The following is a 24,175-nucleotide window of genomic DNA, read 5'->3' as shown; positions in this document are numbered from 1 at the left end:
TACCATTCACAGGGGTCTTTCCCTTGACTCTTCTAAGAGCTGGAGTTGACTCCGAAGCAAGAGGTAAGCTGACAAGCAAGCGTGCTGACTGGAGAGATGTACAGAGAGACGTGAACCCCCAGGGAATGCCAAGGGCCACCCCGACCGACTATGCAAGCTTCGACTGGGAGCCTGTCAGGCTCCCACTACGCCACTTAGCAAGGCAGGGGAAAAAGTAGCACACGTCGGGAAGAATCACAGTAGCTCAGGAGAAAATGAGCTTACCCTTCAGCTGTCCTGAAATACAAAGGTGACCCGAACTCCCCATTCCCTGGACATTCCTGTTGGATTCCTGAAGTTCACTGGGTTGTCCTTGTGGAAACCGTATAACCCGACTCTGATAGTTAAGAAAATGCTTCCTGTGGGTTAGAGCAGTTATGACATGACCAATTCCCCTGGGACTCCTCAGGCTTTGACCAACCAGGTCGATTCCCCAGGCCCAGAATAGCTCTTTCTTCCTGCGTGCTCCCCATGGCCCCTCACTTATCCAAATCCCATCAAGGCCAGGTCAAGGCCTGCTCCAGCCGACTTCCCTGACTACCCAGAGCTCCCATCCTGTCTCCCTCTGTAGCACCCACTGAGTCTCTGTTTAAGGGCCTGACCCCTTAGTCTTCCGTTTCAAGAGCACAGGGAACTTTGTTATACCCCGGGAGTTTGGACGAGCTCTTGGTACACAGTAGGCCTTCCATAACTATTGAATGAATGAATGGACTCTGCCTGGTGGCATCTCCTGGATTGTGCCTCAGCTTTCTCTCCGGTGTTCCTGGTTCTGATTCCTCTAAATACGAAATTCGCTGGGGCAAGGGCTATATCTTGTTGTAACTACTTCCTGAAGGAGGAAGGGAAGGGAAGGAAGGGAATTCGGGCCATCTGTAATCCAGAAAGCAAGGAGATGGGGGGTCAGTGGGCAGTTCTGTACAAGGGTGTGGGTAATGCAAGTAGCAAGCTACTCTACTTGCGCACAAATTTATTTATACCTGCCCCTCCTTCCAGAGAGGGTTTGAGGTGGCTTACAAAAATACACGTAATACAAGGTAAAAAACAAGTCGGTGAGAAAAATCAGGACGAGGGGAAAAATAAGAGTAGGAAAAATAAGATCAAGTCGTTTTGTTAGAAGTGGGCCAAAAAGTTGGCCAAGTTTTCCCACAGCCTCTCGAGGCAGAAGTCCGTCTCCCTTCCCCACCTCCCTCAGGGACCGCCACAGGCCACAAGTCACAAGCAAAAGGCAAGAGCTGCCCCAGGTTGGCTGCGTCCAGGGAAGGGGCCTACCAGGACCCTTCCCACGCCTCCCGGCCATCAGCCCCGGGCCTAGCAGCGCGGGCGGCCTTGGGGAGGGCTGTGTCTAGGGGCGCCGAGGTTCCGTGAGGGCTATCCCTGGGCCAGGCGTGGAGGCCCGGGTTGCTGGAGGGGAGCTGTGACCTGGGGGGAGCAGGGCCACAACCGAAGGGCCATTCTTCCACTCAACGCTGCAAAGGTTCTCGAGCTAACTCAATGCCTCCAGCCAACTCAACTCGCGGCCTACTAAGCGCGCGTGCCGCACGCAGGGCACAAAGATGGAGGGCGCAGCGCGCCTTCCACCCCGCCCCACCCCCACCCCCGGCTCCAGACAAAGGGGCAGGCCGCCCCTCCCCCAGCCTCTCCCTGGCTTTCCCCTCCACCCTCCTCTCCCCTCCGGCCGCCCTTCGGTGACTTCCTCTCCCCTCCAGGGGCAGCCTGGGCACTTCGCAGGAACTGCGTTTCACCTGGGCGCGGGGCGGGGAGCCAGTGCTTGGAGGGCGGCCTCCCGGCCCACCCCCAGCCCCGGCCGGCCCCAGGCCCGCGCCCTCCTCTTTGAACGCGCTCCGAGGGCCCCCAGCGCCTTCCCGCCCGGGCGCCCCCGCCCCCACCCGGCCGAGCACGTGCTGCCCCCGGCCCGGAGCGCCAGCCCGCCGCCCCGGGTGGGGGCTGGGCCCACTCCCGGCTCTGCTCCCCACCCCCACCGGAAACATTCCTGAAACATTCCTGAAAGTAGGAGGCCCGGCCCCTCCGGTTCCCCACCCCGCCTCCACTCCGGGCTCTGGGTTTTCCTGGCGTCCCCCCTCCATCGGCGGCTCGCCCCCTGAGGAGGGGGCTGGGCCGGGGCCTCGGCCGGCCGGGGAGGAAGAAGGGGAGCAAAGAAAAACATGAGTCACAGCCGTGTGTCACTGGGCCGCATTGCATTTCCCTGCATCACGGGAGGTGTGGAAGGCCGCCTCAGGGACGAGGGGCGGGGAGGTGCGCCCGAGAAGGCCCCGGGCCCGGCCTGCAGGGCGCGCCGCTCTGACAGCGCCCTTTCTTCTCCCACCGCCCTCCCCGCCATCTTTTCACTTTGGCTTCCTTCTTCTACGTGCAACAAGTCTTTGTTGCGCCTGGCGCCGGGCGGGCCAAGCGTGGCGGGTATGGCTTGCGTAGACCCAGTTCCTGCCCTCAAAGTGCTTCCAGGCGACCACTGATTCACGCTTTCTTATTTTTCTTAAAAGTCACGGCGGAGAGGACCAGGTCACAAAGTGGAAACGCACGTCTCCAAAACATCATCCGAGTCACCTAAAGGAATGAAGCCTCCCTCAGGTTTACCTGCAAGCGAGCCAATCGTTTGTTTCCTTTGGAGGCTGCACCTTGATTACGGCTCACTCGCGGCCATTAATAAACGAAAAGTCTGGATTTCACAAGTTTCACGTTTGAATTTCACAAGACTTGAATTTCACCAGTCAGCCACACGCACGTTGCCACTAAAATGCACATGCTGACACCTGTCCGCCCAGGGGAAATCTACGAGCCGTGTATCTGGGCGCAGGGGGCGGCGGGTAGGCCGCGGAATTCTCTCACAGGCGCGTTTCTCTCCACCCCCTCCCGCCCGCGCGGACCCCGCAGGCACGAACGCCCGCCCACATCCAACGCGCCCCGCGGGCGTCAGGCCCACACGCCCGGAAGGCCCCTAGAGGTGACTCTCCCGGGGACCCCCTTGCTGGATGTAAAGATGCCCTCCTCCCCCTCCCCCGCGAAAAGCTCCCTGGTGATCCCTCTGTGCACCTTCCCGTGTCTCCCGGCCCGGGACAGTGGGGAGTGGGCCGTCGCCTCGGATTCCCAGCCCAGGCCTCCCGCGCGCCCGCCCCCAGGCACCCGGCACCGCACGCCCCTCCCCGTAGTCAGCACCCACCCGCGCGGCGGCGGCGGCTGGCGGGCGGCCGCCCTTTTAAATCCCCGGGCTCATTTGCATGGCCCCGCCCCCCACAGTGACACGGCTGGCGCGGGCGGGCCCGTCCCCCCTGCCCCTGGGTCGCTCTTTTTAAGCTCCCCTGAGCCGGGGCTGCGCTCCTCTAATTGGGACTCCGAGCCCGGGCTATTTCTGGCGCTGGCGCGGCTCCAAGAAGGCGTGAGTTCGCGGCCCCTCCGGTGGCTTCTTTTTTTTTTATATCTATCATTTAATTAAATTATTTATTTATTGAGGCCGCGCACGGGCCGTGCCTAGCTTCCTGCCCCTCGCCATCCTTCGGGGGAGGGTGAATATTTTTGTCCCCCCGCCTGGATGTGACAGATAAATACCCCGTGGGGGCCTGGGCGGCGAGCACGCGGCGGCGGCGGTCTCTGAGCGCCTCTGCTCTCTCTCCCGGTTTCAGATCCGCATTTGCTACCAGCGGCGGCGGCGGCGGAGCCAGGCCGGTCTTCAGCGCCCAGCACCGTCGCTCCCGGCAGCCCGGAGCGCGCACCGCAGGCCGGCGGCCGAGCTCGCGGTGAGTCGTCCCCGGGGCCCGCGGCGGCGGCGGCGGAGGGGGGCGCCCGCGCCCCCGCCTGCACGCCGCCCCTCCTGCAAGCCGCCCAGGGCTGCAGCGCGCGCCTCCGGCTTTATTCCCAGGCCGGGGCTGCGCGAGCCGCCGGCGGGGGAGGGCCGCGCGGCGCGGGGGCGGGCGGCGGGGCCCGGCGGCGCGGGGAGGGCGCCCGCACCCCTTCCCCCGCGCCGCGGGCGCCCTGCGGGGGGCGGGGACCCGGGAAAGGCGCGCGGTGGGGGAGGGGGCGCGCGGCTGCGGCGAGCGCGAGTTGTGCACCCGGCGGAGCCCGGTGCACCTCGCGCGGCCGCCGCTCCCGCCGGAGCCCGAGCCGGGGCCCGGGGTGTGGGGGGCGGGGAGAGGAACAGGCTGCGGCGCAGCAGGCGGGTGGGGGGCCGGGCGCCCCCCGCAGCCTGGGGAAGTTCTAGAAGTGAGGGGGATGGGCAGGAACCCCGCAATTCGGCCCCGTTCCCGCTCGGCCTTTTTCCTGGTGCCCCCCCCCCCCCCACGCAGATGAGGCCGAATCGCGGGCCTGGGTTTGGGGCTTCACCCGGACCCCACCTCTGGCCGGGCCCGCGCCTCTTCAGCCCCCAGGGCCGGGCCTGCCCTCCGCCCCCACAAACAGGTTTCTCTGCTTTGCAGGGCTCTGTTGGAACTAGTCCCTTTGACTCCCCGTTTCAATTTTTTTTTTTTCTGGGGCTTTATTTTGCGGGGAGGGCGCGGAGGGAGGTGTCTTTCTTCCTCTGCCCCGCGCCCGCGCGCGCCAGGTTTCCTGCCCCAAGGCGGGCTTGGGTGCCCCCTCTGGCAGGAAGTGGGGCCGGGTGCACCCGCGTGGCGGTGCATGCGGTCGGGGTGCACCAGTTTCCCGCGCCTGCAAGAGCAGCCTGTGCCCCTCCCCCCGTGCGCTCTGGCCCCTGGTCCCGCCGGCCGACCTGCAACGGCCCGGCGCAGACACTTGCAGAGTCACCCTGGGGCCGGGTCTGGAGCAGGGGGCGACAGGGACTTAACCATTCTCTAGGCGGGTAGGGAAAGTGGCGGGCTAGAGGGGTCGCCAGGAACCTACTGTATCCTGCTTGCCTACTTGCTGTGTGACCTTGGGCAACTCTTCAGGCCTCTCTGGGCTACTTTTTTTTCCAGAAAACAAGGGAGCGCCATGAGGATTTCCTAGGGTCGTTCTTGTAGATTCCCTAAGCCTTTGTGGAATACACATTGCGCGCCCGGTGTATGGAGAGGGACAAGCTTGAGGCCCAGAAGGGCTTATTACAAACTGAAGGATTGAGGTCGGGCCCTAAACATGGCTTCGCCCAGCTAGGCCTCTGATTTTCAGAAACAGGTGGAAGAGACAAGCATTTGTTGGTCTCACCAGAGAGGGCCTCAGGCCTTCATTCAGTTCCTGGAGGCCTGGATTGGGAGGGGGGTGGTTGGAGAATGGATTAAAGGGTCCCCAGTAGCAAAAAGTGGGGGGAAGCACCAGATGATGCAAGAACTTCCCCCAGAGACCCACCAGGATTCCCAGGCCTGCTGGGCCCAGGCTTTCTGGGATTAGGGGCTGGCTTGGCCCAACTGGAACCCCCTCTGTGAGGGGGCCTTCAACAGACCTCATGTGAGGTCAGCACTCATTTAGGCTGATTAATTTTGATGTTTAGTTTGAAGGGGAACCTGTGGTGTAATATAAGATTCTAATCACTGCCTGTAATTACAGAGCAGGCCAAGCCACTAATGACGGAGCAGGATAAATCACCAACCACCTTGTTTAAAAGGGTCTTCAAGTCTGAAATATTATAAAATAGAATAATTACCAGACAAAGTCTCGCCGTCTGGAGGATCTTGATGCTTGGGGATGGGGGCCTCCAGTCCTCCAAAAGTCCCTAGTTTGCAAAAAACATTTCCTCCCCGCCCTCATCGAGTTAAAATTGGAAATCGTCTGAAAATCGGAAAAAGGGAAAGAGAAGTCATTTTCAAATGTTCTAGTTTTCGTTTTGATTGGAGTGAGATTTCCCATTGTTTACACATTTCAACCATCATCTGGTTTGATCTTGCGTCAGTCTGGAGAAGCAGGCGGTTGAGGTGGATGTCTTACCATTACCCCCATTTTACAGATGGCAGGTCTTTTAGAAGTGAGGCCGCTTGGGCCCACCCTTTGCCAAGTGCAACCAGGGATTGGTTACCAGGAAGGTGTAGAGCCATAGGTCTCCCAGGTTGAGTATCTTTAACTGGGAAGACAGACGGGGTGGAGCACCCTCACTGTCTTTTAAGCCTCTGGAAGAGGCTCCCAGATAAAGGGGGCAAATGCTGCAAGCAGTGGGAAGTTTTAGGGAAACTGAAAATTGGTGGGGCTGATTAAACACAAAACGGCCTGTATATAAGAAGAGGAAAGATGCTAGAAGAGAACCAAGAAGCTTTGGAGGACTGACGACCAGCTCTGCCCAGGCTGGGGGAGTGGGGCATGGGGGAGGGCAGCTAGCATCTGTTCTGAAGGATCCATCTCAGTGCAGAATTCCTGCCCCTCCCCAAAGCAGGCATCAAAGGGGACAATCTCATTTGGCTCCAGGTGGACGGGGGTGGAAGAGGAGACCCACCTTTCAGCTTTAGGTTTCTTTTCCGCCCCCCGTGCGATTTCAGCCCACTTCCCCTTCCCAGACTTCCCATCCTTGAGTCCCCAAGGCTCTATCCAGAGAGAGAGCTAGTGGGGTGGGCACCATCCCTGGCTGGATGGTTGGTACAGAGTATCAAGCTTGGCCCTGGTAGCGCCTGGTCCCGAGGCTTGGGCCAAGGCAGGTGGGCCAGGGACTGATGCCCACGGCTGCCAGATGGAAGCCCAAGGCTTATTCCCTGCTTACCTTTCCTCCCTTGTTGCCTGTGAGCCACTCAGGCTTGGCTTTCTCTTAAGAGAAGGGGCGGCTGGCTAGAGAAGGGACCCCCGGCAGTGTGAGGATCCCCCCACCTCATCCACACCTTTGCCCTGGTGACCTCACCCACAGCCACATCTGAGCCTGCTGTGCCTCTTGGGCCTGGGCCCTGTGGGGGTGGCAGGACAACAAAGCGCCCTTCTGAGCAGGAGATAAGGAGCTGATTAGAGCCAACGGCTCGACCCCACCCTGTAGCAACATGCTGGGGCTGGGCGGACCCCCACCCCCACCAGCTAAGCAGGGTGGGGATCCTGGATCCCCGGGAGCAGGCAGGGTCCTACAGGCAGGCCACCTTGAAGGTGGGAGTGGTAAAGGGGGTGGGAGGTGGCCAAAGCAAAATGTTGTGTTTAAAACGACCTCTCCTGCTTTTCCAGCATCCCAGCCATCGCTCCTCCACCTGCTCCAGAGAGAAGGGAAGATGAGCGAGTCGAGCTCGAAGTCCAGCCAGCCCTTGGCCTCCAAGCAGGAAAAGGACGGCACTGAGAAGCGGGGTCGGGGCAGGCCGCGCAAGCAGCCTCCGGTGAGTCCCGGGACGGCGCTGGTAGGGAGTCAGGTGGGTGTCCGAACCTTTGCCTCGGTTTACCCCTTTGGGCTAGGGAGGTGCCAAGTGAAAACTGGAAGAGGGGTGCAGGATCCTTGCTCAGTGTGTGTGTCCTCCAACGTGCACCCGGCGCATGCCCACCCTGGCCCGTTGCTGAGACCCCAGGAGAGAAGTGGGGGCTGAGGAATCTGAGTGAACTCTGAGCCCTTGCTGGCCGATCCAAGCCAGAAGCGACCTTGCAGTCACACAGGCGAGAGCTCGCACTCTGGTGAACTACCCACCCTTGACTTCCAGTCTGTTGTGGACCAATGCGTTGATAAAACACAGAAAAGAGGAGTTACGTGTCTATAGAAGTTCACGTTTTCAGTCCCGAGATTTTGTTGTACAGACTATTCTGTCAGTTGGCCGTGAAAGTTTACGAATACTTGTCAATTTCTGTACTTCCTCATCCCAGGCCTGTAACAAAAAAAATCCTGGGCCAGCATCTATCCATGGGCCTCCCTCTAGCCTAGGCCAGGCTCTTGCTCTGTAAAAGGAAAACTGAAGCCCAAGAACTTGAAAATGTGGGGGAGTTGATGAGAGAGTAACCCTCAACCCTGGTGCTGTCCCCTGCTGAGGTCTCCCGGGGTTAGAAGGCCAGCTTGGCCTTTTGGGGGCCCCCTGCCCTGTGGTGGAGATCTTGGATTCTCTCACAGGGGCAGTAACTGGTGAGGCCCAGCTCACTTCCCTTTCCCCAGGAAGAGGAAAGGGATTGAGGGCAACCCTTGCCCTTTATACCGTGGGCCTCGGCTTCCGCATCTGTAGGTTGAAGAGTGCTGTCTGTACTGACTCTTTAGGGAGATAATGAGCCGTGGGCAGTCTGAGTGGTGGGATTCAGCTGCCTCTTTTCAGAGGCCACAATGTGTGGAGGGAAGTCAGTCTGGTTCCCTTAGTCTCCACCTGGAGCCAGTTAGCTGGGGTCCATAGGGGGGTGTCCGAGAAGGAGTGTTGGGCTACTGGACCATAGTTCTAAACAGCCTATGGGCAGTCCCCCCGAAACCATAGCTGACCTGCCTTTACTGCCCAGCTTCTATGCATTATGCAGCAGCTTTTTTATCCTGTCAGGCTTATTAAAATTTCAGCGGCAACCACGGCCGGGATCTCTGTTTCTGACATCCGGGCATCATTCCTGCTCTGGGAGGCAGCCTAGAGGGAGTCCAGTTTGCGGGTGGAGGCTGGAGGCTCCCTCCACTGTCGCGGGGCCTCCTTTCCCCTTCTGCGTCCTCCACAGTCTCCAGCCTGTGTCGTCTGAGGGGGTGGGCAGCAGTCTTGGCCCAGTGCTAGACATTCCCACATCCTTCCTTTACTTTTCGTGATGCCTCGTGAGGTGAGCGTGGTCACCATTTACAGTTGAGAAAACTGAGGCCCAGGCATTTTGTGTCTTGCCCAAGAGCTTAGAGCCCTTCGGTGGCAGAGCTCCCTGACAGTGTCTTTCTTCTCCGGTGACACCTTTCCCTTTTCTGGTTTCTTGTCACTTTGTTGTCATAGGGCAGCATGGGAGGGGCTTTGCGAAAGATGGTCAGAGTCAGAACCTGCATCACGAGGGCTTGCCCGCCATGGTTCCTGTGGATTTCTGGGTCGGGGTGATGGCTTGCTGACTCAGTCTTGCTGGGGCACGGGAGAGAGCTGTGTCTTTTGAAAGGGGCAGGACAGGTGGCATCTGTGTCCCTGATGACCCCATCTGTCTTTGCAGAAGGAACCCAGCGAAGTGCCAACACCTAAGAGACCTCGGGGCCGACCAAAGGGGAGCAAAAACAAGGGTGCTGCCAAGACCCGGGTAAGGATGAAGGAAGAGGGCCCTGTCCCCGTGGCCACGGCTGTGGGGGGCTCTGGGAAGGGCCTGTACCCTGCCCCCTCTTCCCTGGCATGTGGGTGGCAGGGGGAGTCTTTGCGAATTGGGGGAAAGCAGGGTGATGATCGAGGTCTTCCTTCTGGGGACTTGGTCCTGCCCAGGACAATGGGGAGGTCAAGTCAGAAGTCCTGCGGCTTTCCTCGTCTGGAGAAGGGAGAGTCAGGAAGAGCGAAGGGACAGCAGCACCAGTCCCTGGGCTGAGAGTGTTTCCTTCCATTCCAGGGTCCCCTGGGTCCCAAGGGAGTGGGGTTAAGCAGGGAAGGCCAGATTCACAGTGGCATCAGCCTCTCGGAGCAGTTGTTTTGTTTTTTATTTTATTTTTTCTGAGACACGACTCATATCCTCTGAGTCATGGGTGGAGGAGGGAGTGGGGGGCGTGTGTGTATATTGGGGGGGGTGGGCAGTGTGGCTGGCCAGTCATCACCAGCTGGACTCGGGTGGGCCTGCCGGGGTGACAGTCCTGGGCCGCCCTGAGCAGAGGTACGTAGTTCTGCTCCTCCCTGCTCTCCCTCACCATCGGGGCCCTGGTCATTTGGGGGAGCACTGTCAGGAACATTTTTGACTTAGTGGATCTTTTCTCGGACCATCTAGAAAACTACCACAACTCCAGGGAGGAAACCAAGGGGCAGACCCAAAAAACTGGTAGGTGAAGGGACAGCGGTGGTTTGGTTTTTCGGGGGAGGGTGTTGAGGTTGGGTGATGCCTGTTCCTCCTGGGCGCTCACCGTGGAAAGATGGCTCTGGCTGACCAGAGCCGGGCATGGTGGGACATCCTCGCTCTATCCAGGCCTAGAGAGGGAAAGGGATTCTGGGTCCTGGCACCCAGCCCAGGGCTTTTCAAGGGCTCTGTCCGTAGCAGTAAGGGGTCCCATGTAGAAACCAGACTGGACCCCCGCCCTGGTGGGGGGGTGGGGCCGCCTCTCCTTCCCCTACTAGAACAGACTCAACTTTTAGGGAGAACTTGGAGGCCATCTAGTCTCCCCGGCCCCCCACCAGTAGAAATGAGGAAAGAGTGCTACCTGGGCATAGGGTGAGGTTTGTCCTTCACCTATCCATTTCTGAGTCCCCCACAAATAGCTGCTAATGGAAGAAGGTGGCCTGAGTCCGGAGGCTGCCCCTAAGGCCTACACTGAAGTTACGGCCACCCCAGCCTCAATCTTCCTGGCCCTTTTCTACCCCAAACCTGCTCCCTGAACTCCCTGAGGCCTTCATTCCTCGAGCTGAGCCACCACCAGGGTGAGGAGGGGGGTCAGAGGGTGCTGGCCGGGCCCCAGGAGTGAGTAACAGGAAACAAGTTGTTTTGGAGTTTGTGCCTGGCACGGGGGCCGCAGGCCCGTGTGGTGTCCCGACATTCCCGCCCAGTGAGTGAGCCCCGGCGGCACACACTTCCCCTTCCTCCCCGCCCTGGCCTGGGGTCAGTCAGCGGCCCAGCTCCCCAGCCCAGCAGCTGCCCCTGCGGGCCAAGGCCACCTGGTTCCCCTGCACTGCACCCAGCAGGGGGGGCTCACGCACCCTGCAGCCGCACCTTCCCCGGTCCTCTCCCTGGCCCCCTCTCCCTTCCCCTCCTCCAGAAAGCCCGGTAGTGACTTCCTCACTGCCTCGAGCTCGGGGCTGCACTGAGCTGTGCGGGTCCCCCCACCCTGCACCCACCACAGGCCCCAGGGCCAAGGGGGGCTGGCTCTGTGTGAGAGCAGCGTGTGTGTGGGTTTTTTCCCTCCCTTTAAATTCTTCCTTTTTTATGAATGAAACTGGGCCGTGGAGGTTGCTGAGTCACTCACACACTCAGCCCTGACTCATCCCCCTTCTGGAGAGCCAGGGAGCACAGAGAGGGGTGGGGGCAATCTTGGCCTGTGCCCCTTCCCCCCTGAGTGGGAGGGGGGCAGGCCTGGCACTCTTGCTGACTGCCCTGCCCACCTCACAGGAGAAGGAGGAAGAAGAGGGCATCTCGCAGGAGTCCTCCGAGGAGGAGCAGTGACCGCGCCGTGCCGCCTGCTCCTTCACCGGGGAGCAGTTTCCTTCTGGGACTGGACAGCTCCGCTCCGCTCCCACCGCCCCCGCCCCTCCCCCCAGGCCCACGCGTCACCGCCACCTACCTGTGCCCTCAACACCACACTACACAGCACACCAGCCGCTGCGGGGCCCCGAGGCCTGAGTGGGGAGCAGTTTCCTTTGGTCTAGGTTTCCAGCGACCCCTCACCCATGCGCACATTTGCCCTTCCAAAGCCGACTTCCCGCCTCGCCGCACCCTGCCCCTGCTGCGTCCCCACGCTCGGTGGTTGGGGACATTGCTGACTGGGCTCTTGGTATGGGGGTCCCCTCTGCTTCCCCACTCTTCCTTCTGGCTTCCCACTAAGGGGCCTGGGAGGGCTCCCCTGGCCTTAAAAGGGGCCATGCCCCATCTCATTCTGATCTGCCCCACTCCACAGCACTGGCAGCAGCAGGTACGGCCAGTGGGGAGGGGTGCTCAGCCCCAAGATGCGCCCACCCAGCCTGTGTCTCACCAGGTGCGGCTCACGCCCACTTTTCTTCCTTCCCACCTTGCTTAGTCCTTGCTCGAGGTCGGACAGCCCCGTTTGGGGCACAGGAAGGAAGGCAGGAGGGGTCTGAGCCCCCTACCCTCTCCAAACGGGCTCCAGCCCACCTCACCGCCACCCTGGAATCTATTGCAGTGAGGGAAATTCGGTCACCCTTTATCCAGGAGGCCCAGGTTCCCTGTGGCAGCCACCTAAGGTGGGCTGGAGCCACTGCCCAACCCTATCCGCTTCTACCCTAGGCCTCAGTTTCCCCTTTCCTCACACGGGGCACTAATAACAAGGAGCTAGCCTTGCCCACTCCCACCCTTCTGCTCCTCCCCACCCCCCAAGGTTCTGGTTCCATCTTTCCTCTGTTCACAAACTACCTCTGGACAGTTGTGTTGTTTTTGTTCAATGTTTCCATTCTTAGACATCCGTCATTGCTGCTGCGACCAGCGCCAAATGTTCATCCTCATTGCCTCCTCCTGTTCTGCCCACATCCCCCTCCTCCAAGATGCTCTTAGGGGAAGGGGCCTGGGGCAGAGCAGGCTGGGTTACCGACCACCCCAGTCCCAGGGAAGGTGGGGGCCCTGCCCCTAGGATGCTGCAGCAGAGTGAGGAGTGGGGGGGGCCTGTATTGACCGACAAGGGTGTAGGGGCCACCTTTTCCCCCTGTTCTGCCGGGGAGGAGGTAGCCATTATTTGTCCCAGCCTGGGGCCCCCCCATCTGGTTTCCTATTTGCAGTTACTTGAATAAAAAAAATATCCTTTTCTGGACTGGAGTCTTCTCTGTGATGGGCACCTGGGGTAGGAAGGCTGGAAACTAAGGATCTAGTTGTTGGGGGTGGCTTTCAAGGTGCTCTTCAGGCTGCGGGAGGCGGGGGGGGGGGGGAGGACAAACAAGCATTAGCTCCAGGGAAGGGTAACTTAAGCCTCTCGAAGAAATCGACCACACCCCTAGCCACAAAACATTTATTTACAAAATATATATACTGAATACTATACATTAGGCCCTGTCACCATGGAAACCAATCCAAAGCCGAGTCGGGGAGGGCTCAGAGAAAACGGTCTCCAACCACCCTTCCACCCCAGAAGGAAAAACTTGTATTAGCCCCTTGGGAGTGGATGGTAGGCTCAGCCCACAAAGGCCTGAAGGCTGGAAGGGGGGCGGGGAGGGTTGGTTGTGAGGTGCTACTGGGTATGGATGGGAGGAGAGGAGACCCGGTACCCAGCAGGGGGAGCTGGGTGAGTGCAAGCAGCAGGCTGCAGGCCCTGGGCACTCCCAAGACCCCATGGTTCTGGAGATCAGGGCAAGGGGGTCAGGTTAGGTCTTGACGTCCAGCAAGGGCATCCGCTTGTGCTGGAAGCCACTCTGCCAGCCGTGTACCACCTGTGAGGGAAGAGATCATGCCACCAGGCTGGGTTCCAGGGCAGAGGCCACGACACAGCCTCCGGGGCACCCCACACTGGTGGCGGCCCCAAATGGGGAGGGCCGAGGGCAGAAGCAGGTTCTTGTTTCAGGGGGAGTATGGGTGAGAACACAGACCTCTGCTGATTGTCCCTGCCCCCGGAGTGCTCACCTTGGGGTCTCCCACATCAGACAGTAGCTCCTGCTCAGCCTCATGTAGCTCCTCGGCAGGGTCGTAGCTGTACATGGGGAGCAGGTGATGGCGAAGCCGGTCCACTCTGGGGAGCAGGGGAGGGGGCTCAGCCCAGGGGGGTGCCCACTCCCTTCAAACACCTGACTGTCCAAGGCAGGGGCACTTGCAGTGGGTGCCTTTAGGGGCACACAAAGGTTCTAAGCATCCATGCCCGAACCCACAAGGGGCCCCTCTCCGGTGGGTAAGCCGCACGTGGGCAGGAAAACCTAACAATGGGGTGTAGGGAATTTCGGGCTCGTATAAGGATGGCTGAGGGGCCTCTCAACGCGTAGGCAGAGGAACCCAGATCCCAAGGGAAGAAACTGAAGCAGAATGCAGGAGAGGTAACAACAGGGCAGGGACACTCACCGCTTTTTCTTCTGGACATACATTACCTGTAACAGAGACACAGCACTGTGGAGGCTGCTGAGCGAGCCCAGGATGGCCCACAAGCGAGAGGGACCCACCTCTACCCCCTCCACTCCCAAAACAGCAGGACAGCTGAGACGATGTGTGCAGGCTGGCTCAGGCCCACCCAGCCCTGCCTTAGCAAAGGTGTGGGTGTATATGTGTGGATGTGGGGGCTCCTTACCACAGCCACCACCACCCCGACCAGGGTGATGAGGAAGAAAGGCCCCAACACATAGCCCACCATGGAGTCGCTGTTGGCCTGAGGGACATTGGGCACTGTAGTGTTACTCATGACATCGGCAGCCGGAGGGCTGGGTAGTCAGCATGGGCAGTAGTGCCTCGGGAGGGCGCCTCCACTGGGCTCCCTGGGGAGGAGGAAGGGAGGTTATCAATTTCAAGCTCTGGATCCCTCCCCAAGAGCAGTGATGTATCACAACTTAGGTCAGGCACCGGGACAAGGGATCCTCCAGGTCAGGGTGCTGGGTTTAACCCTCCAGTGACTCTCAGCAAATCCTGGGTTTGGAGGGCATCCAGGGGAGGCCCAGAGTCCCGCTCGGCTCCTACCCCCAAATCAGGGTGTGGCCCAGCTCAGGTGGTGGCCAACGTTTGCACATCTCAACGGGGAAAAGCTTAGACACAGGTTCCCAGGTCCTGCTCCAACCTCCTGGGACGCTGGGCTGCCAGCACCTATCCAGTGGAGCACAAAGGGGAGATTTGGTCCTGCACTGTGGCCTAGGGGGTGAGGGAGGAGCATCTGAAGGAGACTGCCTCCGTCCTGGTCCAGTCCCCACATTTTAGACTATGGGCTCTCCCTGTGCCCTCCCTGTCCCCGGTGTGACTGCAGACATACAGCCTGGATAGCCTCTCCCCCCATTGGTCTCATGTGCCAGGGTGGACACAAGTGGGCAGGGCTGGACTGTATCTGTGAGGTGATGTCACCTCCCTCTGGTCCCCACCCGGGGCTCCGCCCAGGTCCCTCCCCTCTTAGCGAGGGCTGACAGGCGGGAGGTGACAGGGTCAGCTCCCATCAACAGATGCAAGGAGATTGTCCATAGGCTCTTGCACGCAGACCCCAACGTCCCTGACCCCGCTTCGCCTGGGTCTCCATCGGAGGGCAAGGTACGAACTACCCGTCCCGGTGTCCGTCGGGGCACCGAGCTTGCCCAGTCGCATGCACACCGTCCCACGGTCGAGGGGACGTGCCGAGGTGGGGCGAGTGTCAGGCCGCTCCGAGGATGCGGACCAGCATCGGCGAGTGGGAGGTAGTTCCCACTGCGCTGGGCGGCTCAGGCCGGGGGAGGGAGGGAGGTTTGGGGAGCGGTGCGCAGAGGGGCCCAGGAATCCTAGAATCCCGGCACCCCGAGGCGTGGACCCGTCCGGGCGCTCTGCAGCCCATCCAACCCGTTCATGCCTTACCTCCCGCCGCTGTAGCCCGGACAGGAACGCCCTCGGTTGGCTCCCAGGCCCCGGAAGAGCCGGCAGGCGCGTGATCAAAGGACCCGGGGAAATGGGCGGGGCTTCAGTACAGGGGCGCAGCCAATCCAGTGGCCGAAGGCGGACGGCCCGGAGACGGCTGGAGCGGCCAATCCGGAGGCGGGGGGTGCGCGGTGCGAAGGCGGGGACGGCCCGGGTTGCAGGGTCCACCCCGCGGCAGCAGAGGGCAGCCGAGCGCTGCGCAGAAGGGGGAGGAGAGTGCGCGGGGAGGGGAGGGACGGGGCGGGGCCGGGGCCGGGGCTGCTTCCCGGCGTCCCCCGGGGCGGGACCCCAGCCGAGCGCCCCCGCCGGGGAGCTCAGGTGGCCGTGGTAGGTGTGACGTCCGGCTTGCTCAAGCTTCTGCGTGGAGCTCCGGTGTAGGGCCAAGCCGCGGCGTGGGGCGGCTGGCTGCTCTTCCCTTCACGGCCGGACCCTGCCCCAGGCCCACAAGGTCTCCGTTATGTTTATTTAGCCTTCCAAGCCTCCTAGTGGCCCCCTAGGCTGTGCTCAGAGGGTAGATAGAGTAGGCAAGCCCGGCTTAGGTCCTGCCCGGCCGTGGGACCTGGGCCCACTTACCCACCCACCCTTCTCTGCGCCTCAGTCTTAACGTCTGTAAAACAGGCTGGTGTGCGGATTAACCGATGACATGCGATGCCCTGTTAAAAGCCCCGTTAACCTTTTCGTGGTTTGCAGGGGCACAGGTGGAGCAGGGCGGTGCAGTCCCCCTGGGTCACAAGCAACTCGCGACACCGATGAATTTGAAAGCTTGCGTGGTCTGTTAGTTACAATGTCACGCACTGGAGAAATGTGAATAAGGTGGATGGATTTTACCGGTATCAGTATCCTGGCTGTGATCTTCCACTATAGTTTTGCAAAAGTTAGCATTGGGGGAAGCTAGGCAAAGCGTATAAGGGAGCTCTATTATTTCTTACAACTGCATGTGAATCTACAATTACCTCAGGTAGGTATGTGTAGTTTTGTACCAGAACCACCCCCCCCCCCAGCCCATTACACACGATTAGGAAAACTCGAGACTGGCAGGTGATGGAAGCCACCCAAGAACACAAAAGTTGTGGGAGCTGAACGAGGCTGAGGCCCTCCAGGGTCCTTGGGTGCTACTGGAGATATAGGAATAAGTTGGATCGGCTTATTCTTGCCAGGGACAGCCAGTGGCGTGGAGGTCTGGTCTGGCCAGTTTCCTCAGGCCCTTCCGAAGGAGGTTGGATAAGGGCGGGTCTGATGCAGAGATGACCCAACGGAGAACCAGAGGGCAGTTGAGAACTCTGGCCTCTTGCCTTCAGACACCATCATCTGACTGGTGGGAAATCAGAGATAAAAGGAAAGGAATGACAGAAATGCCCAGGTCTGGAGGCTCCAGGTGGATTCCCTGGTGTTTCTCAGGCTTTTGAGTCTGGAGAGTAAGGAGACCACCCATCCCAGGCTTCTATCAGAGGTGAGGGCAGACGGAGGAAACCACCTCCCCAGGCAGGACCTGCCTCCTATATATGTATTTTTTAATATATGCTTAAACCGACTGAGCCACCCAGATGCCCTGGGCTTGCCTCATCTTGCAAGGTTAGGAGCAAATAGTTTTAGAACTCAGACCCCTTTGGCTGCTCACACACCCAGCTTTTGTCCTCATCCCCACAGCTTCTGACCACATATCTCGAGGGCCCTCTAGGAGTGGGCTTAGCGGTCAACTGGCTAAGCCAGTATGTCGGGATTTCAGTGTCAGAAACTCAGCACGTTTCCCTTACCGCCAGGACAGACAGAACACCATTCTGAGCTAGGCAGGGCAGGTGCGGGTGGCCCCAATTTACAAATGATGTGAAGCCCGATTTGTTCTAGTGATAAGGCTTTAGATCCCTTGGGTACCCCCAAGCCCAGCCGGGGAATACTGCAGCCCTCTCTGCTCTCTTCACGCTGCTGCTACCTCAGGAAGGGGAGAGAGAGGGCAGAGCTGAGGCTGCACCGTGCCACCCTGATCAAATTGTGAGTGTTCCCTTACCCGTGTTGCTACGGGGAGTGCCTAGGCTTATGTATCCACTTCCACTAATGCCTTGCTCATCCTTGTGTCCCCCTACTCTGGACCCACCTAACAAATCATAAAAGCAACCTTTGGAAAGATCAAAATGTTGGCAAGTAATATAAACTCATTCCAGAACAAAACGCAAGAAGATTTATAGGAATGCAAAACTACCCAGCCCCCAGTGAGGTAACATTCATACTGTGTGGCATCCATTTAAAAAAATGGATTCAGGGGCACGTGGGTGGCTCAGTCTGTTAGGCATCCGACTTCAGCTCAGGTTGTGATCTCAAGGTTCGTGACTTCAAGCCCCATGGCGGGCTCCCTGCTGTCAGCACAGAGCCTGCTTCAGTTTCTCTGCCCCCCAACTCTCTCTGCCCCTCCCCCACATTCTCTCTCTCTCTCTCTCTTTCTCTCTCCCTCTCAAAAATAAATATATTTTTTTAATGGATCCATAAAGGGGCGCCTGAGTGGCTCAGCCGGTTAAGAGTCTGACTCTTGGTTTTGGCTCAGGTCATGATCTCATGGTTTTGTGGGTTCAAGCCCCACTTGGGATTCTCTCTCTCCTCTCTCTCTGCCCCTCCCCCACTGCCTCTGCCCCTCTCAAAATAAACTTAAATAAATGACTAAATAAATAACAATGGATTCATAAATACTTAGACGTGCAAAGAGGCAGGAAAACACAATCTATAATCAATTGAAACTGATCCGGAACTGACAGATGTTAGACCTGAGGAGGACATTAAAACAGTTATAACTGGGGGTGCCTGGGTGACTCAGTTAAGCATCCGACTTCGGCTCAGGTCACGATCTCATGGTTTGTGAGTTCAAGCCCCACACTGGGGTCTGTGCTGACAGCTCAGAGCCTGGAGCCTGCTTCGGATTCTGTGTCTCCCTCTCTCTCTCTCTACCCCTCCCCTGCTTGCACTCTGTCTCTTTCAAAAATAAGTAAGCAGTAAAAGTTAAAAAATAAAAATAGAACAGTTATAACTGTATTCTTTATGCTCAAAAAGTTAAGGGCAGACAAGGAAGATATAAAAAAAAAGCCCCAGATTGAATTTTTAGACATGAAGGCTCCAATGTCCAAAATACAATATACAGTGGATAAGATTAATGGCAGATCAGATATTGCAGAAGAAAAGGTAAATGAACATGAAGGCATTAGAATAGAAATTACCCAAAATGAAACAGAAGAAAGAGTCTAGAAAAAAATTACAAGAGCATCGGGGAGTTGTAGGACAATCTCAAGTGGCCTAACATATGGTGATTAGAGGCCCGGAAGAAGAGAGAAATGTCCCAAATGTCCACTGATAGATGAGCGGATAAAGAAGATGTGGTATAAATATACAATGGAATATTATTTCTCCATAAAAAGGATGAAATCCTTTCATCATGAAAGGATGAAATTGAAATGTCGCCATTTGCAACAACATGGATGGAACTAGAAAGTATAATGCTAAGCAAAATAAGTCAGTCAGAGAAAGACAAATTTATGATTTCACTCGTGGAATTTAGGAAACAAACGAGTAAAAGAAGAAAGAGAGGGGCGCCTGGGTGGCTCAGTCGGTTAAGCGCCTGACTTCAGCTCAGGTCATGATCTCACAGTTCATGAGTTTGAGCCCTGCATCGGGCTCTGTGCTGACAGCTCAGAGCCTGGAGCCTGTTTGGGATTCTGTGTCTCCCTCTTTCTCCGCCCTTCCCGCACTCACGCTCTGTCTCTCTCTTCTCTCAAAAATAAATAAACATTAAAAAAAGTTTTTTTAAAAAGAAGACAAACCAAGAAACAGATTCTTAACTGTAGAGAACAATCTGATGGTTATTAGAGGGCAGGTGGGTGGGGGGATGGGTTACACAGGTGATGGGGGTTAAGGAGTGCACCTGTCCGGATGAGCACTGGGTGATGTATGGAAGTGTTGAATCACTATCTTGTACTCCTGAAACTAACATATTCTATGTTAACTATACTGGAATTAAAATAAAAAATATCTTTCAAAAACAAAAGTGAGGGGCACCTGGCTCAGTTGAGTAAGTGCCCGACTTGATTTTGGCTCAGGTCATGATCTCGTCTTTCGTGAGTTTGAGCCCCACATCTGGCTCTGCACTGACAACACAGAGCTTGCTTGGGATTCTCCCTCTCTCCCTCTCTCTCTGCCCCTCCCCACTCTCAAATAAAGGTTACAAAATAAAGGGGAAATAAAGACATCTTCAGATATATAAGAACTGAAAGAATTCATCACTAGCAGACCTGCACTACAAAATTTGTTAAGGGAAGTTCTTCAGGCAAAAAGAAAATGATACCAAATAAAAATATGGACCGACCCAAAGGAATGAAGAACTCTGGTGATAACTACATGAGTAAGTATATCATTTTTTTCTTATTACTTACATCTTTTAAAAAGAGAATTGTGTTAAAAAATAAAAAATGATAATGTATTGTGGGGTTTGTGCACTGAGAATACCTACTGAGATAGACCACATTCTGGGCCATAAACAAATCTCAAATTTACAAGGATTCAAGTTAACATATGTAAAAGTGAAATGTATTATGGAGTCAGATGTGATACAAAATGTATTATGTTAATAGCACAAAGGTTGGACAAGAAATGGAAATATAGTAAGATTCAGATATACATGAGGTTGTGTCATATCACTTAAAAGTGGACTGCGGAGGGGCGCCTGGGTGACTCAGTTAAGCGTCCGACTTTGGCTCATGTCATGATCTCACGGTTGGTGACTTCCAGCCCCACGTTGGGCTCTGTGCTGACAGCTCAGAGCCTGGAGCCTGCTTCGGGTTCTGTGTCTCCCTCTCTCTCTGCTCCTCCCCTGCTCACTCACTCTCTCTCTCCCAAAAAAACATTAAAAAAAATTTTTTTAAGTGGATTGTCGTGAGTTAAAGATGTATAGTATAAACCCTAAAGCAACTAGTAAAATAACAGAGTTATAGCTAATAAAGCAACAAAAGAAAAAAGATGGAATAAAAATAATTTAAAGAAAGCAGAAAAAGAGGAAAAAGGGAGCAAAGAACAGATGAGACAACTAGGAAACAAATAGGATGATAAACTGAAACCTAACTACCCTTGACCTTTGAACAGCATGGGGATTAGGAGCAAACCAAATATCTGTGTAGAACTTTTGACTCCCCCAAAACTGAACTACAAATAGCCTGCTGTTAACCAAAAGCCCTACCGATAACATAAACAGTTGATGAAACATATTTTAGGGGCGCCTGGGTGGCGCAGTCGGTTAAGCGTCCGACTTCAGCCAGGTCACGATCTCGCGGTCCGGGAGTTCGAGCCCCGCGTCGGGCTCTGGGCCGATGGCTCGGAGCCTGGAGCCTGTTTCCGATTCTGTGTCTCCCTCTCTCTCTGCCCCTCCCCCGTTCATGCTCTGTCTCTCTCTGTCCCAAAAATAAATAAACGTTGAAAAAAAAAAAAGAAAGAAAAAGATGGAAAAAACATATTTTGTATGTCGTGTGGATTTTATGCTGTATTCTTTTTTTAAAGTAATCTCTATGCACAATATGGGGCTCAAACTCACCACCCCGAGATCAAGAGTCTCTACTGATTAAGCCAGCCAGGCACCCCTATACTGTATTCTTAGAATGACATAAATAGAATAAAGAAAATCATAAGAAAATCATAAGGAAGAGAAAATACATCTACAGTACTGTACTATATTTATTTTTAAAAATCTGTGCATAAGTGGACCTGCCCAGTTCTAACTTATGCTGTTCAAGAGTCAACTGTATATCAGTCATCACATTAAAGGCAAATTGTTTAAACAACCAAATTGAAAGGCAGGGATCGTTACAGTGGATAAGAAAGCAAGACCCAATTATATGCTGCCCACAACAAATGTACTTTGAATATAAAGACTCAAATAGGGTAAAAGCAAAAAGATGGAAAAAAAATACACCATGCTTATGCAGTCAAAAGAACGCTGGGAGGGCTACAATAATATAATACAAAGTTGATTTCAAAGCAGAGAATATTACCAGGGATAAAGAAGTTCAGTTCATAATGACAAAGGGGTCAATTAATTGAGGACATAACAATGCTAATGTTCATGTGTCCTGTAAGAGAGCTTCAAACGATATGAAGCCAAAACTGATTACAACTGATTACTAATTACAAGAAAAATGATCACAATTAGAGTCAGAGATTTCAGTACCACTCTCTTAGTAATTGATAAAGCAAGTAGACAAATACTGAGCTAGGATATAGTAGATTTGAATAACACTATCAACCAACTTGACATAGAACATTCAAAAGGATTCAAGTCATACAAAGTATGTTCTCTGATCACAGCGGAATTATATTAGAAACCAATAACAGGGCGCCTGGGTGACAGTCGGTTGAGTACCCTGCTCAGTTTCAGTTCAGAACATGATCCCAGGGTCGTGGGATCGAGTCCCTCATTGGGATCTGCGCTGAGTATGGAGCCTGCTTCAGATTCTCTCTCCCTCTCGGGGCACCTGGGTGGCTCGGTTCAGTAAAGCATCCGACTCTTGATTTCGGCTCAGGTCACAATCTCAGGGGTTGTGGGTTCAAGCCCCCGTGCAGAGCCTGCTTGGGATTCTCTGTCTCCCTCTCTCTCTGCCCCTCCCCCATCTGAGCTCTATCTCTCTCTCTCCCTCAAAATAAATAAACATTAAAAAAAAAAAGTTTCTCTCTCTTTCTCTCTCTGCTTCTCTCCCCTGCTCCCATGGGCGCATGCTGTCTCTCTCTCTAAAAAAAGAAAAGAAAAGAAACCAATAACAGAAAGATACTTGGAAAATCCCCAAATGCTTGGAAAATGAGTAACACACCTCTGGATCAAAAAATAATTAGGGGGTGCCTGGGTGGCTCAGACAGCCAAGTGTCTGACTCTTGATTTTGGCTCAGGTCATGATCTCACAGTTTGTGATACTGAGGCCCATGTTGGGCTCTGGGCTGATGGTGTGGAGCCTGCTTGAAATTCTCTCTCTCCCCCCCCCCCCCCAAAATAAATTAATAAACATTTAAACAAAGAAAAGAATTAGAGTGGCACCTGGCTGGCTCAGTTGGGAGAGCATGCGACTCTTGATCCCAGGATTGTAAATTCAAGCCCCATGTTGGGTGTAGAGATTACTTAAAAATAAAATTAAAAAAAATTTTTTTTAATAATAGGAAGTATTTTGAACTGAGTGAAAATGAAAACACAACACAGAATTTGCGGGGCACCTCCATTACCAAAATTTATGGCACTAAATGCCTTTGTTTGTTTCTTTATTTTGAGAGAGACAGATGTAGTGTGAGTGGGGGAGGGGTGGAGAGGGAGAGAGAGAATTCCAAGCAGGCTCCATGCTGCCAGCGCAGAGCCTCACTCAGGGCTAGAACCCATGAAGCCATGAGATCACGACCTGGGCCAAAACCGAGAGTCAGACGCTTAACCAGCTGAGCCACCCAGGCACCTTGACTAAATGCCTTTTTTTAAGGAACATCTGACTCATTTATTTACTTAGAGAGAGAGAGAGAGAGAGAGAGTGCCCAAGCAGGGGAGGGGCAGAGAGAGAGAGGGAGACACAGAATCCGAAGCAGGCTCCAGGCTCTGAGCTGTCAGCACAGAGCCCAACTTAGGGCTTGAACTCATGGACCCCGAGATCATGACCTGAGTCGAAGTCAGATGCTTAACTGACTGAGCCACCCAGGAGCCCCCCCAAAAAAGTCTTTTCTTACAAAAAAACTTTTTAATGTTTATTTTTTTTTGAGAGAGAGAGACGGAGCACAAGTGGGGGAGGGGCAGAGAGAGACACACACAGAATCCAAAGCAGGCTCGAGGCTCCAAGCTGTCAACACAGAGCCCAATGTGGTGCTCAAACCTACGAGCTGTGAGATCATGATCTGAGCTGAAGTCAGATGCTCAACCACCTGAGCCACCCATGCACCCCCCTAAAAATCCTTTTTTAAAAAAAGGAAGGAAGGAAGGGAGGGAGGGAGAGAGGAGGGAGGGAGGGAGGGAGGGAGGAAGAAGGAAGAAAGATCTCATGTCAATGACCTCAGCTTCCACCTGAAACCAAAGTATGCAGAAGAAAACAAAAGTTCAATGCAGAAATCTATGAAATAGAAAACAGAAAAATAGAGAAAAATAAATGAAAGTAAATGCTGCTTCAGATCAACAAAACAGATAAACCTCCATCCAGAATGGTCGGGAAAAAATACAAATCATTAATATCAGGAATGAGAGAGTAACATCACAACAGATTTTACAGATAATAAAAGACTAATGAGGGGCCATTAGGGACAACTTTATGCCAATAAATCCAACAACTTAGTCGAAATGGAGGATACACAGAAAGACACAAATTACCTAAGTGCACTTAAGAAGAAATAGATAAATTTACAACAATCTAGACTGAACTGAGAACATCTTAGCTTCAATAACATACATTAATTCCTCCTAGTCAATTCCATACCCCCTTTATGTTATTGGTACAAATACGTCTGTATACACTATGTACATGTTAACATAGATTTATAATTATTGTTTTATGCATCTGCCTTTTAAATCATATAAGAAACACAAAAGAGGAGTTACATACCAAAAATACGAGAATACTGTCAGTACTTTATTTTATTTATTTTTTTGTAAGCATAACTTTCAACATATGGAATGCTTCATGAATGTTATCCTTGGGCAGGGGTGATGCTAATCTCCTGTATATCATTCCAATTTTAGTATATGTGCCACCATAGGGAACACCCTATCAATACCTACCTTCCTCCCTCCCTCCCTCCCTCCCTCCCTTCTCCTTCCTTCCTTCCTTCCTTCCTTCCTTCCTTCCTTCCCTTTCCTCCCTTCCCCTTCCTTCCTTCCTTCCTTCCTTCCTTCCTTCCTTCCTTCCTTCCCTTTCCTCCCTTCCCCTTCCTCCCTTCCCTTTCCTCCCTTCCCCTTCCTTCCTTCCTTCCTTCCTTCCTTCCTTCCTTCCTTCCT

The 24,175-nt window shown here is 54.9% G+C and overlaps 2 protein-coding genes and 1 pseudogene across 5 annotated transcripts; 1 reads left to right on the top strand and 2 right to left on the bottom strand.

Moving 5' to 3' along the window:
* Positions 1 to 3,331: 3,331 nt before the first annotated feature.
* On the top strand, positions 3,332 to 12,451 carry HMGA1 (high mobility group AT-hook 1). Of its 2 annotated transcripts, none has more exons than XM_047102577.1 (6): positions 3,332 to 3,430; positions 3,675 to 3,788; positions 7,105 to 7,283; positions 9,004 to 9,087; positions 9,754 to 9,804; positions 11,083 to 12,451. In XM_047102577.1, exons 3-6 carry the CDS (start codon positions 7,149 to 7,151, stop codon positions 11,134 to 11,136), a joined length of 324 nt encoding a protein of 107 aa, XP_046958533.1. In that variant the 5' UTR covers positions 3,332 to 3,430; positions 3,675 to 3,788; positions 7,105 to 7,148; the 3' UTR covers positions 11,137 to 12,451. The 2 variants fall into 2 exon arrangements, with proteins under 2 accessions (XP_046958533.1, XP_046958534.1); XM_047102578.1 differs by having other exon boundaries at positions 3,333 to 3,430; positions 7,105 to 7,250.
* Positions 12,452 to 12,632: 181 nt separating this feature from the next.
* On the bottom strand, positions 12,633 to 15,207 carry SMIM29 (small integral membrane protein 29). Of its 3 annotated transcripts, none has more exons than XM_047102906.1 (5): positions 15,142 to 15,207; positions 13,907 to 14,090; positions 13,684 to 13,709; positions 13,255 to 13,360; positions 12,633 to 13,064 (listed from the first exon to the last, which is right to left on the bottom strand). In XM_047102906.1, the coding sequence occupies exons 2-5, from the start codon at positions 14,015 to 14,017 to the stop codon at positions 12,999 to 13,001; spliced, it is 309 nt and encodes a 102-aa protein (XP_046958862.1). In that variant the 5' UTR covers positions 14,018 to 14,090; positions 15,142 to 15,207; the 3' UTR covers positions 12,633 to 12,998. The 3 variants fall into 3 exon arrangements, with proteins under 3 accessions (XP_046958862.1, XP_046958863.1, XP_046958864.1); XM_047102907.1 differs by having other exon boundaries at positions 13,255 to 13,321; XM_047102908.1 differs by having other exon boundaries at positions 13,967 to 14,090.
* An 8,636-nt stretch (positions 15,208 to 23,843) lies between these two features.
* On the bottom strand, positions 23,844 to 23,942 carry LOC124529486 (uncharacterized; annotated as a pseudogene).
* Positions 23,943 to 24,175: the final 233 nt, after the last annotated feature.

Source organism: Lynx rufus, unplaced genomic scaffold, assembly GCF_022079265.1.
Source record: "Lynx rufus isolate CCGP_SWC_20201006 ecotype Redwood Valley unplaced genomic scaffold, mLynRuf1.p SCAF_6, whole genome shotgun sequence".
Lineage (NCBI taxonomy): Eukaryota > Metazoa > Chordata > Mammalia > Carnivora > Felidae > Lynx > Lynx rufus.
Note: the sequence above shows the minus strand (reverse complement) of the source record. Positions and strands in the feature narration are given on the sequence as shown.

What these genes read in the sequence shown, in the direction of transcription:
- HMGA1 (XM_047102577.1), top strand. Translation starts at nt 7,149, where the DNA reads ATGAGCGAGTCGAGCTCGAAGTCCAGCCAGCCCTTGGCCTCCAAGCAG. An exon ending in CGGCGCTGGTAGGGAGTCAG is followed by an intron (nt 7,284 to 9,003) that starts GTGGGTGTCCGA and finishes CTGTCTTTGCAG; the next exon opens with AAGGAACCCAGCGAAGTGCC. An exon ending in AGGGTGCTGCCAAGACCCGG is followed by an intron (nt 9,088 to 9,753) that starts GTAAGGATGAAG and finishes CGGACCATCTAG; the next exon opens with AAAACTACCACAACTCCAGG.
- SMIM29 (XM_047102906.1), bottom strand. Translation starts at nt 14,017, where the DNA reads ATGAGTAACACTACAGTGCCCAATGTCCCTCAGGCCAACAGCGACTCC. An exon ending in TCGGGGTGGTGGTGGCTGTG is followed by an intron (nt 13,710 to 13,906) that starts GTAAGGAGCCCC and finishes TCTCTGTTACAG; the next exon opens with GTAATGTATGTCCAGAAGAA. An exon ending in TATGTCCAGAAGAAAAAGCG is followed by an intron (nt 13,361 to 13,683) that starts GTGAGTGTCCCT and finishes CCTGCTCCCCAG; the next exon opens with AGTGGACCGGCTTCGCCATC.